This window comes from Notolepis coatsorum (genome assembly GCF_963971535.1).
Source record: "Notolepis coatsorum genome assembly, chromosome: 4".
NCBI classification, from domain to species: domain Eukaryota; kingdom Metazoa; phylum Chordata; class Actinopteri; order Aulopiformes; family Paralepididae; genus Notolepis; species Notolepis coatsorum.
In genome coordinates, this window is record NC_140168.1 from 124,658,428 (window position 1) to 124,680,050 (window position 21,623).

The 21,623-nt window shown below is 43.5% G+C and overlaps 1 protein-coding gene across 1 annotated transcript in view; it reads right to left on the reverse strand.

The window, feature by feature from the left end:
* afg3l2 (AFG3-like AAA ATPase 2) overlaps positions 1–21,623 on the reverse strand; it is a 251,039-nt gene that overhangs the window by 33,896 nt on the left and 195,520 nt on the right. The window contains exons 11-13 of the mRNA XM_084311762.1: positions 16,655–16,762; positions 15,409–15,534; positions 11,942–12,052 (exon numbers count right to left, since the gene is read on the reverse strand). Of these exons, the coding sequence (XP_084167888.1) occupies positions 11,942–12,052; positions 15,409–15,534; positions 16,655–16,762 (345 nt within the window). The remainder of the gene's footprint in view (positions 1–11,941; positions 12,053–15,408; positions 15,535–16,654; positions 16,763–21,623) is intronic.

Genomic DNA, 21,623 nt, shown 5'->3' on the forward strand with positions numbered 1-21,623 from the left:
GCCTTGAGACTCCGGTATCGCTTGCCTGACCGCAGCAGTTCAAAGAGGCAGTTGTTGGGTGACTGGAGTCTTTAATGATTCTCTTAGCCTTGCCCTGCACCGCTTGTTGTAAATGTTCTGGAGGGTGGGGACCCCCTCCAATTGTGCGTTCGGCTGAAGTGTCACTCTTTGTAGTCTGCTTCGGTCTTGTGCAGTGCTATTCCAAACCAGGAGGTGATGTTGCCAGTCAGGATGCTCTCTATGTACATGAGTAGAAGTTCTTAAGGATCTTCTGACTGACTTGGAACTTCCTTAGCCGCCTGAGGAAGTAGAGGCATTGTCGTGCCTTCTTCACAACACTGTCAATGTGTGTGGTTCATGTCAAGTCCTCGGATATGTAGGCTCCGAGGTACTTAAAGCTGTTGACTCTCTAAACCGGTGCCCCGTCGATGCTGAGGGGGCTGTAGTCCTTGACCCCGACCTCCTGAAGTCCACAATCATCTCTTTGTTTTGCTGACGTTCAGGGAGAGGCTGTTTCCTGGCACCACCCGCCAGGCCTTGACCTCTTCCAGGTAGGCCCCTCTCGTGTGGCAGAGATCAGGCCACCACCACTGTGTCGTCAGCAAATTTGATGATTGTGTGCTACTCTGCTGAGCGCCTCTCTCTCTCTCTCTCTCTCTCTCTCTCTCTCTCTCTCTCTCTCTCTCTCTCTCTCTCTCTCTCTCTCTCTCTCTCTCTCTCTCTCTCTCTCTCTCTCTCTCTCTCTCTCTCTCTCTCTCTCTCTCTCTCTCTCTCTCTCTCTCTCTCTCTCTCTCTCTCTCTCTCTCTCTCTCTCTCTCTCTCTCTGAGACTACTTCTGTGTGTGTGTAACCAAATGCATACCTACATGTATGACCTATATCTATCTAATACTTTTGGATATGAGCATTTTTTTCAATAAGTATGGAAGCCTGAACACAGAATGACACCAGTATCACTGACTACCACGGCAAGCCTATAGAAAATTATTCTATTTACTATGGCGTGAATCACAAAAAAAAAAATCCTAACCCACAGGAATGCACAATCATACTCCCTTATTCAATAACAATGCTCTCTTAATTGGAAAACGACCTATAAGATTCCCTATATGGGAAGAGCAAGGCATACATCATTAGGGGATGTTTTAACAAACAGGGTTTTGTAGTGATAAAGAAATACGCCAAAAATTTAATCTCACCAAAGTCCACATGGCTTTTTCACAAACAGTTAGAGCTAGTTTGAAGTCTCACGGTGTTCCATTAGACAGACCAATTGAACACCACAGATACCACAAATTCTTCTACTCAAGAGAGACATCGAGAGGTTTTGTTTCAGAATTTTATCATCAATTACTAACGTCCTCGTATGAAACCCTCCAACTTGACTCTGTCTGGAGGAGGGATATACCAGACCTGGAAAATGACTTTGATTGGCAAGGAGCCTGGGCAAATGTCCGACTTACATCAAGGAACCCGGATCATCAACAAATCAATCTTAACTAAATTCACAGGACATACTTGACTCCTATAAGACTGTGCCGAATGGGCTCAAACAAGATTCCAAATGCACCCAATGTACAAATGGGGACGAAGGGACATTTATGCACATGTATTGGGACTGCTCACCAGTTAAGCATTCTGGAAAGATGTGACCCAACAAATATCAAAACTCGTATCTTGGAATATACCTGTACACCCTCGGTATTGCTGTTGAATGATGTTTTTGAGTTTGCAGTGAATCCACAGCTAAAGAGATTGGTTTTATCGGGTATCACAAAAAATGTGCCGTAAAGTTTGGTTTCTTACATATCTCGATGTAATTTACCATGAAATATCTACAGCAAGAATTCTGGGTCTCAATGAATCCAAAATGTCAATGTGGTTAGAAGTGGTGGAGAGAATAAAAGCTAGCTTATAATGGTAGTGTCTGGTTAGGTGCGAGGGATAGTGGAGGTACTTCTCAAGGTGGGGTCCGGGAGGGGGGGGTTCGAGCTGAGCATATGTGTGTAGGTTTTTTTTTTTTAGATAACAGGTATTATGGGTATATCTTATATAAAACAACTAACCAAAAGGTGATCTCATTGGATGTGCCCTGACAATTAATGCTTGTATATCTTATCGTGTGTTGTCATGTTTGTTTATATGTTTGTTTAAAAAAGAATAAAAAAAGAAAATACAAAAAAAGAAAATTATTCTATTTAATAATAATAATAATAATTATTATTATTATAAATGTCTCTCTCTCTGTTTCTTTCTTTCTTTCTTTCTTTCTTTCTTTCTTTCTTTCTTTCTTTCTTTCTTTCTTTCTTTCTTTCTCTTTCTCTCTCTCTTTCTATTATATTACTATACTATTATATATCTATCTAAATATCTAAACCTCTGTCTATCTAGTGTGTGTGTATGCATGGCATCAAATCAAAGTGTGTGTTGCTGTAGGCCTGCCTGTATTGATCAGTCACACTATACCCCCATTCAGCTGTAATTGTTCCCTGCTGGGCCTTTGTTTCATGGTGTGAATTGGTCTAGTGACATTGACATCACATTGCATTTTGGGAAGGAGTGTAGTTCCCTTATCATTAGCTGAATTCACTGAATTCTCTTCAGAGGCTCCTGCTGCAAATTGGTAATGACTGTACCAGAATGTTTGATAGGACATTGATTGAAAACTATCGGCTCAAATTTTACAATTGATGGCTTACTTTGAAGGTATGAATCTGTAATTTGATATTATGTAACAAAAAAAAGGGGGAAATTCTCAGGAGGAGGAGCTCTTGAGGTTAGACTCCTAAGGGTTAACCCGTTGTCCACCGGGGCGCAGATATGCTGTTCTGGTACCCTGAAGGACTTGTGCTTTTTCGGGGGGAAAATGCCGGGTTGGCCCGGGCGTTGCAGGGGTTGATGTTATGGAGGTGTTCGTGGTTATGTCACTGCATATTATCCTTCACTGTTGCTTGGTCCATATTGTGTTGTACCCTGCGCTGTGCTAAAGGAGCCTGGTCCTTCTCCATTCTTTTTTCGCCCCTCTTTTCTCCTGCTTGGCGGGGCTGAGAGGGAGCTGTCGAGGTGGTTGTTGTACCCTTCTGGCATCCCTGTGTACGTCCCGGTCCGCCGGGCCCAGGTCCAGACTCGTTCTCGTCGACATGTTGGCCTGAGTTAACCCCTTCTTGAGAACTGAAACACTTGTACTGCTGTATAGCCGGTGTATACCCGCAGTTGTGTTATAGGAACAACCGCCTCCTGTTAAACTAAACATAGGGTGGTGGTTGGTTTCCAGGTGTGTTGGTAGCAGAGTCGACTCTCGGGTTAGGCCAGGCTTGACCCCGTCTGCCTGCGAGTGTGCCCCCGCACCTTTCATGACATCTGCCAATCGTGTCAGCCTTCTCTGCCTCGGCCTCTCTAGAGGGTCAGGGTTTTTTTGTGGAGGCTGTGACATGGTGCACAGCATACCGAACGCCCATTCCGCCGGGGTGCTGTTTTCAGCAGACCCCTTAGGCGCCTGTCTAGTCCGCAGTGCTCCAGGCACAGGTCGAGTCCTTTTGACCTGTTGCCTGGATAGAGGGATCAACCTCTTTGGGGGTTGTCTCCCTGGTGCGCTGCCTGGTCCCGCTGTGGGGGTGTAGCCTCTTTGAGTGCTTCAGGGCAGCGTGATGTAGGGGGGAAGGGCCTGCTCTTGGATGGGCCCTGTCCGATACGCTGGCGATGTGGGGGATGGTGTCACTAGTGACACCCTGGTGGGGTCTCGATGCTGCGGCGTCGTTGGCCTCACCAGGCCCCCTTTTCCGGGGGGTCCTGACCCTTCCTGGGGCTGGGTCCTCCTTCACGCTCAGCTGCTACGACCTTGCCACAGGGTTGGGTTCTTGACCTTGACCCCGTGATATTAGGGATTGTAACGTTTTTTTCTTCTTCTTCCCGTTCGTTCCCTAGTGGCATGTGGGTTGCGCGCCTGTGTAGTTGTGGGTTCTTCTGTGGGAAGGTAAGTCCCACGATCTGCTCACCCTGTGCGTTTGAGTTGCTAAACCCTCTTCGCACAGTCGGATCAGATTCCCTCCCGTCCTCCACTAGGGGGGTCCGGGGGCTCGGGTCCTCCCCGGTTCTGATGGTTGTGGGGGGCCTCAGCAGGTACATTTGTCGAGCTTCCGCTCTGCTCAGCTCCTGTGTTCCACTACGAGCAGAGCGTAAGCTATTACGATATATAACATACGGTTATCCTATAACCATAGTTATATGAGTATAGCGAGCGCTCTGCTCGGACTCACTGAGGACCCCGTGGTCTTCGCCTTCGGTGGTGAAAGACTTGGGAAGGAGCTGTTAGTATGGCCACATCCCCGCTTATGTAGAGGAGCGGATGGGGGTGTGGCCAGGCGGATGGGTGTGTACATGTGAAGAAATGTATTTAGTATTAGACTGATATGGGATATGTTCTACTACGAGCAGAGCGCTCGCTATACTCATATAACTATGGTTATAGGATAACCGTATGTGTTACATCCCAATGTATATATTCCCCAGTGTGTGTCTCCATGTGTGTGTGTTCTCCATTTTGTTTCCTCCCTCCAGCCATTGTTCCCTTCCCCATTGGTCCCTGCCAGGCCAATCCTTCCATTATTGCAACACAGCAGTGATTGGTGGTTGGCTTTCCAGACTCTAACACTCAATCCACACCCCCCAATCATGGATCACCCCACACCTGTTAAAACATGGCTTTCTCCCTTCAGTCTTTCTCTCTCTCTGGCATGAGGCTAGGCCTAGTGTTATTTTGTGGCATTGTACTTTGATAATATCCCTTTTTGTTTATAGGCCTTTGTAATAGTGAAAGTGCCTTTGTGATTGTATGGCCGCAGAGAGAGCATTGTTAAGTTATAGTTTGTTTTGTATATATTCTGTCTTTGTTTCTGTATAATTAATGTGTTTTTCTCTCTTTCTCAGGAAGCACAGATGGGGTGAGCTGCCATTTCCTTTGGACATTGTTTTCTCCTGTTTTGGTTAGGTAAGAGTAGTTTAGGTAATGTAATCTCTTTTACCATAGATTAGATTGTGTTTATTTGGAGTATAGTGGTGTTTGTTTGTTGTTTTGGCCTGGGCTCACCCCTGAGCTACATGTGCTTCCTTTGCATCTTTCAATAAATATCATTGTTGTTTACAAACGTGGTCCATCTTTTCTGTCAACCAACTGTTATGTTACAGCCCTTTACCCTTAGACTCACAGGGGTCGTAACATAAATGGGGGCTCTGCCTGGATTTTGTAACCCGTGTTCAATTGTTGGTTGATGGATTTGGTGAACTGTGTTTGTTTACACTTGTATAGTTATTAATTAATTTGTGTAAAAATGGCATTTGTGTAAGAAAAAAATAATGGCAGTTAGTACTTTTGATCTGGGGAAATTCTTGAGCAATCCTACTTGGGAAGCGCTAGATAGCTGCCGCAAAGCAGACTTAGTGGAGATTGCCACACATTTTCAACTCTCGGTTCAACAAAAGCATCTTAAGCAGGATATCAGGTGTCTTGTGGTAGATAAGCTGTTGGAGCAGGGGACGCTTGTTTTACCTGCGGTCTCTGATGAACATGCAAGTCCTCCTGGTGAACCTACAGAAGCACCGCCTTCTGAGGAGCAAGCCCAGGGTGCTGAAAAGGCAGGTGTGAACGTCACATTGCCACATTTTCACTTGACCTCTCCTGTGTCAACTGGGTCTCGAGAAGGGGCCCAGGTCAAGGTTAGAATAGCACGTCTCCAGATGGAGGCTCAGGAGAAGGCACAAGCACGTGAGGCGGAGTATCGGCTTCGTAGAATGGAGCTTGAGGCAGAAAATGAAAGGGCTGTTAACATTCGTAGGTTGGAGCTTGAGCATGAAGTGGAAAAAGAGCTCAGACTGCGGAGGTTGGAGCTGGAAGTCCTAAGGAGTGGATCCAACTCTGCTACACCGACTCCTCCACAAGGCCCGGGTATGTCCTCCTCCACAGCTTATTCATCACACACTTTTGATATAAGTAAACACATTGCTTTGGTGCCTCCGTTCCGAGAGACAGAAGTTGATACTTATTTTAATGTGTTTGAGCGTATTGCTGCTTCATTGCGCTGGCCAAGAGAGGTCTGGCCTTTGTTGCTTCAATGCAAATTGACTGGTAAAGCCCAAGAGGTTTGTTCAACACTTTCCCTAGAAGATAGTCTATTGTATGATACTGTGAAGGCTGCCATCCTTCGTGCATATGAGCTTGTGCCCGAAGCTTATAGGCAGAGGTTTCGCAGTCACAAGAGAGCTGTCAACCAGACCTTTGTAGAGTTTGCTAGAGAGAAGGGAACTCTCTTTGATAAATGGTGTGCAGCAAGCAAGGCCTCAGATCTTAACTCTCTCAGAGAACTCATTCTATTAGAAGAGTTTAAGAATCGTTTGCCAGAGCGTATTGTAATTTACCTGAGTGAGCAGAAAGTGTCCACTCTGCAGCAAGCTGCTGTATTAGCTGATGAGTTTGCGCTAACCCATAAAACTGTGTTTGTAGATAGGCGTGACTCGTTTCTCCCCCATGATTTCTCTCAGAGACCTTCTGTCCCCAACCATTCAGAATTCACACACCCCCGACCAAAAATGTCACCTCCACGCTCAAAAGAGGAGCGGACATGTTACTACTGTCATAAATCTGGTCATGTTATTTCTGACTGTTTAACATTGAAACGTAAGCAGCAACCGTCCTCTCAGAACTTTAGGCAACCCAAAGGGGTTGGTCTGATTAAAATGGCACCTGATTCCGATCAACAGATGCACAATGATCAGGATGTTCTCGATCCTTGTTTCAGGCCATTTACTTCCAAGGGTTTAGTTTCCTTGACAGGGGATCCAAAAGATCAGTGTACAGTTCAGATCTTACGAGATACTGGAGCCTCACAATCCTTTATCCTCTCTGATGTACTACCTCTGTCTGAGAAATCTTCCTGTGGTTCTAGTGTCCTGGTTCAAGGTATTGAGATGGGTTTCGTGCCAGCCCCGTTACACTGTATTCATGTACAATCTGATTTGGTCACTGGTTTCTTTAAAATAGGGGTGAGACCTTCCTTGCCAGTTAAAGGCATTTCCTTTATCATGGGAAATGATTTAGCTGGAGGACAGGTGAACGCTGTGCTGGAAGTGTTGGATCACCCAGACACAGATTCTCTGCCTGATGACTTGTCACAGAACTTCCCTGAAGTTTTTTCTGCAAGTGTTGTCACTCGGGCTCAATTGAAAAAGAGAGGTGATGAAATTAATTTGTCTGACTCTGTTTTTGCTTCAGCCTTTGTCAGGGAGGAGTTGCTGGCTCCAACTTCTGATACCGCTGACAAACCACCGACTCATAGTAAGGTACCCCCACAGACAACTGTAACTAGTTCCGACGCATTGAAGTTACCCGTTACTCGTGGAATTCTAATTACTGCCCAGAAGGCTGACCCTTCTCTTGCAAAATGTTTCTCTTCTCTTGAAACGGAACAGAGGAGAGAGTTGCATTCTTATTTTGTGGATGAAGGAGTTTTGATGCGTACATGGAGGTCCCATGGTACTAGACTGGCAGAGCATGCACAATCGGAGATAGGGCTACCAGATCAGGTACCAGACTGGAGCACTGTTTATCAGATTGTTGTCCCTGCAGTTTATCGTCAGCATGTACTGTTCTTGGCCCATGACCACCCTTGGTCTGGACACTTGGGAGTCACTAAAACGTACAACAGAATACTTCAACATTTCTTTTGGCCCGGTTTGAAGTCCGATGTAGCACAGTACTGTCGTACCTGTAGTACTTGTCAGATCACCGGAAAGCCAAACCAGGTAATTCCACCTGCTCCCCTCTGTCCTATACCAGCGGTCGGTGAACCATTTGAACATGTCATAGTTGACTGTGTTGGTCCGTTGCCAAGGACCAAAGCCGGCAATCAGTTTTTGTTGACAATAATGTGTACCGCCACCCGTTTCCCTGAGGCTATCCCTCTTCGCAGAATTACAGCGCCTGTAATAATTAAGGCTTTGACGAAGTTCTTCTCCACGTTTGGACTGCCTAAGGTAGTACAAACGGACCAAGGCACCAACTTCCTGTCTAGGTTATTTGAGCAAGTGTTACAGTCCCTGGGTATCCGACATATAGTGTCCAGTGCCTACCACCCTGAAACTCAGGGGGCTCTAGAACGTTGGCATCAGACCTTAAAGTCCATGCTGCGTAAATATTGCTTAGACACAGAGAAAGATTGGGATGAGGGTGTCCCCCTTGTTCTATTTGCTGCGCGAGAGACCATACAGGAGTCTCTTGGTTTCAGTCCTGCTGAGCTCGTTTTTGGGCACACTGTTAGAGGGCCTCTGAAAGTTCTTAAAGAACGGTTCATGTCAAAGGGTGCCAGCACACCCACTAATGTGCTAGATTTTGTTAGCCAGTTTCGAGAGCGACTGCATCAGGCGTGCTCTCTCGCAAAAGAAGCGCTCTCTTCTTCCCAGAGAACTATGAAACGGCACTATGACGAGAAAGCTGTTTCTCGATCTTTCCAGCCAGGTGATAAGGTTCTAGTCCTGTTACCTATCCTTGGTTCTGCTCTTTCCGCTCGTTTTTCCGGACCGTATGCAATAGACAAGAAGATAAGTGATACAGACTATGTGGTTCGCACCCCTGATCGTAAACGTCACTCTCGTGTTTGCCACATCAATATGCTTAAACCATATTTTTCCAGAGATAGTGTGCAGGTGAAGACCTCAGACCAGACAGCCGGACTGGCCGTCTCTGCTGTTGCCTCAACTCCAATAGTTCCGGACTCTCCTGACGTTAGTGGTGAGGACGTAGATGGCTTGGAGTTGCACAATGCAGCCCATCAGGGTGCTAGATTGTCCAACACTGAAATGTTATTGAACCTGCCCACTCACTTAGCACACTTACCTGAGGAGCAGCGAGAGGACATCACAAATTTGATTCAGGCCTACATGGCTCTGTTTGGTGATGTTCCCTCCTGTACTTCTGTATTGGCCCATGATATTAAAGTTAACAATGCTGTGCCTATCAAGCAACATGCATACCGTGTTAACATCACCAAGAGGGCCATGATGCAACAGGAGGTTGACTATTTGTTAAAACATGGTTTAGCCAAGCCAAGTTGCAGTCCCTGGAGTTCACCTTGCTTGTTAGCTCCCAAATCGGATGGAACTCCTAGATTTTGTACTGATTTCCGAAAGGTAAATGCTGTCACCGTGCCTGATTCCTTCCCACTGCCCCGCATGGAAGATTGTATTGACAACCTTGGATCTGCCACCTATGTTAGCAAACTAGATTTGTTAAAGGGTTACTGGCAGGTCCCTTTGACCCCCCGTGCCTCGGAAATCTCGGCGTTTGTTACTCCTGACAATTTTTTGCAATATACTGTAATGCCTTTTGGAATGCGTAATGCCCCGGCCACTTTCCAGCGACTGGTGACCCTAGTCCTGGCTGGTGTTCCAAATTGTAATGCCTATCTCGATGACCTGGTTGTCTATTCGACCAACTGGCGTGACCACATGACAACCTTGCAAACTGTCTTTGACCGCTTAGCTGGAGCCTCCCTGACCCTTAACCTTGCCAAGTGTGAGTTCGGCAAGGCTACGGTTACCTATCTTGGTAAGCAGGTAGGACAAGGCCAAGTGCGTCCGGTGGATGCAAAAATATCTGCAATCACAACTTTTCCAGTGCCTACTACTAGGCGGGAATTGCGTAGATTCCTTGGGATGGCTGGGTATTACCGTGGTTTTTGCCGGAACTTTTCTTCTGTCGTCACTTCTCTCACTAGCCTGTGTAGCCCGTCCAAACCATTCATGTGGACAGCTGATTGTCAAAATGCATTTGATAGTGTTAAAGCTCTCTTATGCAGTTCCCCTGTTCTCTCTGCTCCAGATTTCTCCCTGCCGTTCCAGCTGGAGGTGGATGCCAGCGGGGTGGGAGCTGGAGGGGTGTTATTACAGGAAGATCACGATGGTGTCAGTCACCCGGTTTGTTATTTCTCCCGGAAATTTAACAAACATCAACTAAACTATTCCACTATTGAAAAGGAGACTTTGGCTATGTTGTATGCGTTGCAACATTTTGAGGTGTATGTCGGTTCGAGCGTATTACCAGTGTACACCGACCACAACCCATTGGTTTTTCTGTCGCGGATGTACAACCACAATCAGCGCCTCATGCGTTGGGCGCTCATAGTGCAAAATTATAACCTCAGCATAAAGCATAAGAAGGGGTCTGATAATGTGTTGGCGGATGCTCTGTCTCGTAGTTGAAATCTCTGTTGCTGTCGACTCGTTCTACTGTATATTGCTGTCGACTTGATCTATTTTTTCTGTCTACTCGGTCTATGTTGCTGTGGACTCGTTTTATGTTGCTGCTAGTTTTTTCATAGCTCTTTGTTTTGGAGTGCATGTTATCTCGGGGATGTTATCTCGTTGTTAAAAAAGAAAAAAAAACATGTTTAGTTGGTAGTTTATGTAGGCATGTTTTTTGTCTTATGTATGGGGGTGTTACATCCCAATGTATATATTCCCCAGTGTGTGTCTCCATGTGTGTGTGTTCTCCATTTTGTTTCCTCCCTCCAGCCATTGTTCCCTTCCCCATTGGTCCCTGCCAGGCCAATCCTTCCATTATTGCAACACAGCAGTGATTGGTGGTTGGCTTTCCAGACTCTAACACTCAATCCACACCCCCCAATCATGGATCACCCCACACCTGTTAAAACATGACTTTCTCCCTTCAGTCTTTCTCTCTCTCTGGCATGAGGCTAGGCCTAGTGTTATTTTGTGGCATTGTACTTTGATAATATCCCTTTTTGTTTATAGGCCTTTGTAATAGTGAAAGTGCCTTTGTGATTGTATGGCCGCAGAGAGAGCATTGTTAAGTTATAGTTTGTTTTGTATATATTCTGTCTTTGTTTCTGTATAATTAATGTGTTTTTCTCTCTTTCTCAGGAAGCACAGATGGGGTGAGCTGCCATTTCCTTTGGACATTGTTTTCTCCTGTTTTGGTTAGGTAAGAGTAGTTTAGGTAATGTAATCTCTTTTACCATAGATTAGATTGTGTTTATTTGGAGTATAGTGGTGTTTGTTTGTTGTTTTGGCCTGGGCTCACCCCTGAGCTACATGTGCTTCCTTTGCATCTTTCAATAAATATCATTGTTGTTTACAAACGTGGTCCATCTTTTCTGTCAACCAACTGTTATGTTACAGCCCTTTACCCTTAGACTCACAGGGGTCGTAACAGTATGTTATAATAATAATAATAATTCATTTAATTTATATAGCGCTTCTCAATAACCCGAAGTCGCTGACAATAGTCGGGAGCAAAGTGAGAAGTCGGGAAGGCAAGGGAGAACAGGTGGGTTTTGAGGCGAGCTTTGAAGGTGGAGAGTGTAGGGGAGTCTCTGATGGACTGAGGGAGGGAGTTCCAGAGTCGGGGTGCAGTGCGAGAGAAGGCCCAATCACCAAAGTTTTTGAGTTTGGATGTCGGCTCAGTGAGGGAGGCAGTGGAGGAGGACCGGAGGGAACGGGTGGGGCGGTAGGGAAGAAGGAGGGCTTTGAAGGTGAGGAGTAGTGTTTTAAAGTTTATGCTGTGTTTGATCGGGAGCCAGTGGAGAGAGTGGAGGACAGGAGTGATGTGTTCACGGGACCGGGTGTTAGTGAGGAGGCGGGCGGCTGAGTTTTGGACCATTTGCAGTTTATGGAGGGAGCGGGAGGTGATGCCAGTGAGGAGGGAGTTGCAATAGTCCAGGCGGGAGGAGATGAAGGCGTGTATGAGGGATTCAGCAGCAGGGGGGGAGAGGCAGTGACGGATTTTTGCAATGTTGCGGAGGTGAAAGTATGATATTTTTACGATGGAGCGGACGTGGGGGTCAAATGAGAGGGTGGGGTCAAGGAGGACACCAAGGTTTCGGACTAGGGGGGAGGGGGTGATGGTGTGTGTGGTGCAAACGGTTGACTCTCACCTCCAATAACGCGCTCGATGGCCTGTTCAAAGTGCTTCTCGTTGATGGCGTCAGAAAGGTGGCGGGCGGCGATCAAGGCCGCTTCGTTGCAGACGTTTGCGATGTCTGCACCTAGTGTTGAAAAGAAAATAATCAAATCTGGAAAACAAAACAGTCCCATCGACTTCCGAGTGACAAAATATACATCACGAGGGATTAGAGGCATTTCTTTTGCTTGACAATCCCATTTTGCTGCAATAAATATGAGGTGAGCGGACTAAAAACGTCATCTTATTTGATAAAACAGATGTCTATATATATATATATATATTAGAGGTGGAACAGTACGATTCATATTGATGTGTGGGGTGTTTTGGGGGGACTGACTGTTCCGGGGGGGCTCACATGCCTTTTGTACTTATTTTATGCCATTATTAAGTTTGCACGTTTACATCGCACTACTTTTATTGTCTTTTATACCTATTCTTATGTCTGCAATTTATTGTTTTTTTTTATTCTGTCAATCTGTGTGCTGCTTTTATGCCTATGTTCATTTTATACTATATAGATAGTTATTAATATTTATTATTGTTATATTGTAGAAATGTGTGCATTGAAATGTCTGTAAAGTCTTGACGACATTGAAAATGAGGGTGACCTCAATCGTCTTTTCGAGTATAAATAAAGGTCGATGATGTCACGGTTTTGGGCCGACGGCTTTCGCTTTGGTACGGTTCAGTGGGGAGAAAGATTTCAATTGCTATTTAAAACATTTTAAATAATAATAAGAGAAAAAATTAAGTTTTGCCTTCAATGTAAAAGCATAAAACCTGAAAGCATAAAGAACACATACTTGTCTATTATCAATTATTTGTGGCTCTCATAACTCATAACTCTATAGTGAGTCTATCCCTGTGTGAAGAACTCATTCCAGTGGTGGCTCTCATAAGTCTGAAGAACTCATTCCAGTGGTGGCTCTAATAAGTCTGAAGAACTCATTCCAGTGGTGGCTCTCATAAGTCTGAAGAACTAATTCCAGTGGTGGCTCTCATAAGTCTGAAGAACTCATTCCAGTGGTGGCTCTCATAAGTCTGAAGAACTCATTCCAGTGGTGGCTCTCATAAGTCTGAAGAACTCATTCCAGTGGTGGCTCTCATAAGTCTGAAGAACTCATTCCAGTGGTGGCTCTCATAAGTCTGAAGAACTCATTCCAGTGGTGGCTCTCATAAGTCTGAAGAACTCATTCCAGTGGTGGCTCTCCACAATAAAGAGGTGGTTTTGCCCTAAAGTCAATATCTAAATAAAGGTGGTTTTGCCCTAAAGTCAATATCTAAATAAAGAGGTGGTTTTGCCCTAAAGTCAATATCTAAATAAAGAGGTTGTTTTGCCCTGTAAATATCTAAATACCGGTAAATAGGTGGATTTGCCCTGTCAATATCTAAATAAAAAGGTGGTTTTGCCCTAAAGTCAATATCTAAATAAAAAGGTGGTTTTGCCCTAAAGTCAATATCTAAATAAAGAGGTGGTTTTGCCCTAAAGTCAACATCTAAATAAAGAGGTTGTTTTGCCCTAAAGTCAATATCTAAATAAAGAGGTGGTTTTGCCCTAAAGTCAATATCTAAATAAAGAGGTGGTTTTGCCCTAAAGTCGATATCTAAATAAAGAGGTGGTTTTGCCCTAAAGTCAATATCTAAATAAAGAGGTGGTTTTGCCCTAAGGTCAATATCTAAATAAAGAGCTTGTTTTGCCATAAAGTCAATATCTAAATAAAGAGGTGGTTTTGCCCTGAAGTCAATATCTAAATAAAGAGGTGGTTTTGCCCTGTCAATATCTAAATAAAGAGGTGGTTTTGCCCTAAAGTCAATATCTAAATAAAGAGGTGGTTTTGCCCTAAAGTCAATATCTAAATACAGCGGTGGTTTTGCCCTAAAGTCAATATCTAAATAAAGAGGTGGTTTTGCCCTAAAGTCAATATCTAAATAAAGAGGTGGTTTTGTGTAAGCCTAAATACATTGGGACTAGGGCTGGGCGATATGACGATATTATATAAATATCGGGTACAGTTCATTAACGATACACTTTTTCAACGTATCGTGGATATCGTGATGTTTTGCCCAAGAGGATTGTGTCGCGTCAATCTGTCCACACGTTACTCGTTCATATCTCAGCCCGTGCTGAGATATGCCCATTCCGCGGTCTGTTAATAAAGTTTTCAATCAGACAGATGTATGGAAAGGCTTTTATTATAACATTCGTTGTAGTAAAATCATTATGCCTCATTTAGTCATCCTGTTTAGCACTGGTCTCCTACTCGACGGCCGCGGGGAGCTAACGTTAGTAGCCTTGTTGACGTTGTTCAGCCACAGGACATTCAGGAAGTAAAAAGCTAGGAGCTTGCCGATTGGTGCTAAGAACAGCAGGGCGGGTGCAAGCGCTGTGACGTAATTGGCAGACTCGACTGTCAATCAAAATTATATGTTTCCGTCAGAATGAATGAGTGAAGACTTTGTTAAAGGGTTGCAGAATGGGTACAATACAGTACAGGAGGATGAAGACCAGAAAAAGACTTTCGACTTTTTTACATAAGGGTCCTCCATTTTCAATTCATCAAAACATTTAGAGACATACATATATACAGTAGTTTCATTAAAATGCTATTGATTGATTGATTGATTGATTGATTGATTGATTGATTGATTTAAAACTTTATTAACATATTGCAGAATGGGTACAGTACAGCTCAATACATACAATTGTTAAGGGGATGCAGACCAGAGAAAGACTTTAGTCTTGTTTACATCAGGGTCCCCCATTTTCAATTCATCATATTTCATATCTAAATCATATAATATCTCATTGCTAAATATATGCAATATATAATCTAATAATCTAAATCTAATATATAATATAAAAATGCTAAATGCATGGGTATTTTATTTTGTCTTTAATGTTAGCTTGCAAAATCAAATACTGTCTTGGTAAGCCTCATAATGAATTGTTTGGGGTAAAAAAGAAAAACATCGTGATGTGTATCGTGTATCGCCGAAAGGTCAGAAAATATCGTGATATCATATTTAGGCCATATCGCCCAGCCCTAATTGGGACATGAATGACTAATGTTAACTGAACAACACGCCAACATTTTGGGAAATTCGCTCACAGTCTTCTCTAGAAAGAGACAAGAAGATAGATACCAGTTTCCTCTCTGTGCGTTCAGTAGAAAACTATCTGGCTGCACGTTAGCCTAGCTTAGCACAATGAATGGAAGCGGACAGTGCCGGTTAGCCTTCGGGAGAGGTGTTGGTTGGACAATGCCTAGCTAACCGGCACTGTCCGCTTCCTTTAATTGTCACTTCTTGTCTCTCTCTGGAGAAGACGGTAAGAACATGATATCTATCTTCTTGTCTCTCTCTGGAGAAGACGGTGAGCTAATTTCCGAAAAAAGTTGCTGTGTTCCTTCAACAAGTGTCATTTCTGGTTGTGCCTACCGGAGAACCCAGGTGTGAGGGCAGCCATTTTCCTGGCGAGAGCCACTTTGTCCATTTCTACTTCCAGCTTCAGGGGCCTGAGGTGCACCTTGAAGATGGATGCCCTGCCCTTGATGTCGGGGTGGCCTGAGGAAACCAGACAGAGATTTTAATAATCGTAACATTAATAAAGGTGACACCTACCGTGAGATAGGTGCCTATTATGAAGAGAATGACTGAGCTGGGCCCTCCAAACCCACCTCCAAACGCGATTAAATATTGTTTCAAATCAAAAGCTAAATACTATTATTTTTTATTTTGTGTGTCATGTTTCCAAATAAGATTGTCACAACGAAAGGCTTTCTACTTCAATTTGTTGGTTAGAGTAGATTACCTCTGTTGAAACTTCACTGAGACTAACAGTCTATTTGTGAGCTCCCGCACAGACGTGATAATAATGATCATAATAATAATAGCTTCATTTTATATAGCGCCTTTCAAGAGACCCAAGGTCGCTTTACATAGATAGGGGGGGTAATAACAAAGTAACAAACATAGTGGACAGACACAACATATAAATATGATGATGGAATTCAAGTTCAAGTTTGTATTGATCACATATAGGCAGGCTATACATGGCGTAGGCTACATCATACACGGCAGTGAGATTAATTGTTCTTGTATATGCTCTCGTATTATTGTAATATAGGCTACCTAATACCGACATCAAAATAGATTGTATGCCTCTACAAATCATATGCAGGTAGAAAATTTACGGAAAATCCATCGCGATTTGGAATAAAATTGAGGAGAACTTTAATCCCTGGGTATTAATCGAACGAAACGGGAAAAGGCAGTCATATTCCAGCACGGTCTTTATTAGTGTTTGCGCTGCCCAGGCAGCAATGGTTAATAGATATCATATCTGACATCACCGTACGTGTACATGTCTCTGTCAGCCTGTCGCGTATTTCTCCCATAACACGCTTCGCTCGGCTTAGTCCATTTTTCCACATTTCATGGGGGTGTTCCATTACCGTATATGGTTAATTACAGGCGGTTCTATATGCAAATACTTAAAATCGTGCACGAGCGCGGAGCGTAGAACTAATGGTATTTATCAACACAGAGTGTGCGTAGAACCTGTGTACGCACGTGTGATAAATCCCGATTTATCTGTGCGTACACACATTCTAAATTCTGTGCTTAAAAACGAAAATAGAACACTTTCTACGCATTGTTGATAAATGAGGGCCCTGGTCTTTACCGATGTAAATCTGCCTATCGAAGCGCCCAGGCCTCATGAGTGCTGGGTCCAGGATGTCGGGTCTGTTCGTTCCTGCGAGGACGACAACATTGGTCGCCGTATTGAACCCTGAGGAAAGACGAAACAGAATGGTATGTCAACGGCATTGATCACAGCCGTGCTGAAACACCTACACATCCGGGTCAAAGATAATGTATTAGAATGCTAATTATTCCTCATGTAAATCTATTTACATTAAAGGGGACATGCATTATAAATGGCTTTTTTCTGTGTTTAGCATGGTTTTATAGTAATAGGGGTTAGTATCAATGGGTCTGTGTCTCTAATTACCATATTGACTCATCAGTCTAGTCTCGAGTTCACAAGATCTTCCCTCACTCAACTAAGCTGTTCTGATTTGACAGTTTTGCTGACGTGAATATAGCACTGATTTGCATAACTAACGGCCCCTCTATGGTTGACAGCGACAGCAGAGCGGGTGGAAATATCTTCACTTCCTCAAACAGAGCGAGGCAGAGAGCGCATAGTGTAACCCGACACTTCCTCAAACGTGTTTTGACTGCTAGCAGGGAGCGGACGAGCGAGAGAGAGGGAGAAATAGAGAGGGAGAGAGAGAGAGGGACCCGTCTTCTCTCACACACACACAGCGTTTACACAGTGCTCCGTGCCTCCGTGTGTCCCTCTCTCTCCCTCTCTCTCCCTCGCAGTCGAGCACCAGCATATCAATGTAATTGTAACTAATATATTTGTGCATGCTCCCATGCGCACGCCCGTATTCCGATCCGTACAATAATAATCACAGGGGTATATATTGTCATTTGAAACAAATTACCAATGCATTGTTCTGTGGGATTATGCCCCCCTGCGGCGAAATTAATTAGTATCCCCCTCAGTCTCTCTCTCTCTCTCTCTGTGCCAGTCGCAGACTGTGTGGATGACTGTCACTCAAAGTGCTTATGGGCGGAGCCAGGCCAACACAGCCTGAAATCCTGAGGCTGAAAAATGTGGCTTTTGAGTACTTGATTAGAAATATAAAACAAAGGGACGGTCAGGTGGCGTAGCGGAGATTGTGCTCATCACCAATGCAAGAGAGAATCTGGCGTTGTGGACAGTGACGCCTACAGGTCAGGTCTGGGCGCTTGCTCAGCGGAGGCAGGACTTGATGAAGGCAGCGTGATCTCCCACGCGTTACACTTCACCAATGAGAGTCCTCGCTGCCAGGTGAGAAGAGAGCCACTGGCTGTCGCCGCGTGTGTCGGAGGAAGCATGCGGTGGATTTCAGGGTTCCCTTGTACCGACCAGTAGGAGAACATGCGCTCAACAACCAGGTAGGGGAGGGGGGGGGGAATTGGCACAACGACTAAATTGGGACGGGGAGAAAACAGAGAAAAAAATCGGAGAAAGAGAAGATAAAAAAAAATAATAAAAAATATATATATATAAAACAATGCATTTCTTTTTAATAAAAGCTTACAGATGTGTTCAATAGACTCACAGGAATTGTGTAAAGTTGCCCAAATAGTGCTAGGAATAGCAATGCATGTCGCCTTTAATATGAAAAGGGATCAGAGGTTAAGAATGGTTAGCCTTGAAGGCATCAAGGTGTACAACGACGTGAAGGCATCAAGGTGTACAACGACGTGCGGGAAGCGACGAGGAACATGAACCGGAGAGGATGGAGGGTGCCGGGAGGAGAAGGAGAGAGACCGACGCTGATGCAGAGGTTGGAGAAGGCGTGCAGATGGACCAGGGTCGAGGGATGAGGACAAGGAGAGGAGGATGGGAAGGTGAAGGAGATCTGAACCGATTCAAAGCGGATCAACTGAGAAGAACGACGAAAAGACACGGAGAAGGGGAGCAGAGAAGAGGATGAGAGGGGACACGGTGATCCAGGGAAGGATAAGTACAATACACATTAAACTGGTATACATGTGACACACACAATACAAGTAAATGTAAACATGAAAATGACTTATGCAATGAGAAGATGGTAAAGTACATACGAGATAATTATACCAAAAGTTATAAAAAAGGACATGGAGATTCAAGAGATATATTGGGACAGACATGAAAGAACCACAGGATTACACGTGACACATAATACAAATAGACGGGAACATGAAAGTGACTAATGCAGAGCTTTTGACCGGGAGCTCGGAGGTCGCACACAGAACAAGTTGGACATGCATAGTGGGCATCTTTTAGCCACTAGGGGGAGCCCTCTCACTAGGAGAGCCACTACTCCCCACCCGCCAGCGGGGGAAAGAGGGATACGACTGAGATCCTCTACTACCATGGAAGTACCAAATGTTAATGTTGATGTTAATGTTTATTATGGTTATATGTATGTAAATCAGACAGGGATAGCAGTGACTACAACCACAAATAGTATTTTATGTGACATGGGTAGAACGGGAGAACATTTGGAAAATAAATATGACACAAGTTAACCTGTTCCACCCGACGGGACCGGTACCAAAATGGCATCTGGTCATAAATCAATATTTTTCAGAGTGTTGCATATAAGATTATTTTGCTGCCATTTTGTAGAGGGGGTGCATAGCTGTCGATCAGCGTTGGAATTCTTCCAAACTACACTTCCTGGAAGATTATATGGGGTTCAAGGTTCAGAGCTCTGTATGAATTATTTCAATAACTGTTATTATTCGGGATAATAAGCCACAAAAGGTAACGTTTTTGACACATTTTTAAACAGAGTTAGTTTCTCTTCCCTATTGTTAACATGTAGGAACAATTAGATCTGAAATTAGTTTCAAAACGGTTGCACTGTGGGGAACATTTTAAAGTACAGTAGATTACAGTAGATTTCATTATCTGTTCTTATGCATGCCTGGTGATACTAAATCCAAATTGAACTCTGGCATTTGAAAGATAATATATGTATATATATAAATGTGCGAATTGGCTATAATAAGGTAATTTATAAGCATCATATTCTATATTCTATAATAATATTTCAAATTGCATTGGTCCGGATGGGAGAATTCAGTAGTGTATCTACAGAACCTTTGGTTTAATTATCTTCCCTTTATTAATTTCCTTAGATTTTTTTTAACACATGATCTCAAGAGGGTACTGAACGAGATCAGTGGCAGTTTTTTAAGTTTGGTCATTAATATCATGGTGTTATTCACTGTCAAAGATGCAAAGAAAAATCATAATTCATATTCTCCTTTGTTTCCATCACAATTTAAGCAAGCCTAGTAATAGACATAATATTTCTGACACTGTGAATACATTCCCTGAGGTCCATAGATGTCCCTAGATGCCAAGAATATGCAAATGGACCTTGTAGAAGTGGAGCAATATTCCATTTACCTAGGTATATATTTTAGGCGAAAATATTCCACAGGTGGAACAGGTTAAAGGGTATCAAAATAATGTCATTGAATGTTAATGGTATGAATAGTCCGATCAAAAGGAGTAAGGTGATGACGAAACTTAAGAAAGAAGAGGCGCAGGTTATCTTCTTTCAAGAAACACATCTAATATCACAAGAACATGAAAAGCTGAAGAGATTCGGGTATGAGAATTTGTTTTATAGTTCTTTTAAACAGAACCTTAGAAGAGGAGTAGCTATACTAATTAAGAACACTGTGAAGTTTGAAATGATCAGGGAAATAAGGGATAAAGAGGGGAGGTATGTAATGGTCAAGGGGAAAATGAAAGGTCAAATGGTAACACTAGTGAATGTGTATGCTCCACCAGAAAGTGAGAAATATCTATTTGAAACAATCTTTGATATCATAGCGATGGAAGGGGAAGGGGTCCTAATCTGTACAGGTGATTTTAATGTAGTACTGAACTATGACAGACACGACAAGCACAAAGAAATGGAGGACAAACATTAGCAAATATATGAATATACAAATGGCAGAATTAGGAATCATGGATATATGGAGAGAAATGCACACACTAGACAGAGAATACACACATTATTCACATCCACACACAACATATTCAAGGATAGACTATTTTCTCATGACAACAGGGGAAAGATACAGGGTAGAAGACTGCAGGATAGGGGTAACGGACATATCAGACCATAGCGCAATATATCCGACAGTGAATCTTAAAAGTAGGCGGAGAAATACAGTTTGGAGACTGAACATAGGACTTTTAAATAACAAAGGTTTGGTTAACGAAGTAAAAGGAGACATAATTAGATACAGAGAAGAAAATGATAATGGAGAGGTAGACCCAAACATTTTATGGGATGCACTAAAGGTAGTAATACGTGGAAAATTTATAGCAAAGACGGCATTACTCAAGAAGGCCAGAATAGAGACATACAAGAACTTGATAAAGAAACTGAAAGAATTAGAGAAAGAACACCAAAGCTCAAAGAACCAAAAGACACTTAGAGAGGTAAAGGAAGTTAGAGTAAAGATAAACAAAGAACTGCTGACAGAAATAGAGAAGAAAGCTAGGTACATGAAACAGACATACTATGAAGGAGGACCGAGAGCGACCAGACTTTTAGCTAGACGAATCAGGACACAACAAAAACTGAACACAATACACACAATAAGGGGGGTGCTCCAGTAGCACACCATGTACCGCGCTGCGTCGCGGAATACCGTGCTGCGTCACGGATCTGGTTGACTCAGAGTTTGATTCCCGGACTCGCCGTCATTTGCCGAATGTCTTCCCCTGCTCTCTCTCCCGTTTCACCATACATCTGTCGGTCATGCTTGACCAGAAAAGCGATAAACGCTAAAAAATGAAGTTTAAAAAAAAAAACACACACAATAAGGGACACGAACGCAAACAAAATACTAAGAGAACCAGCTGAAATAGAGAAGACATTTGAAGAATACTATAAGAAACTCTACACACAACCGATAGCGGCAGGAGAAGAGGAGATAGAGAAAAAAAAAGAAAATTAGATCTACCATCGAAGGAACAGAACGAAATATTAAACGCAGAGATTACAGAACAGGAAGTG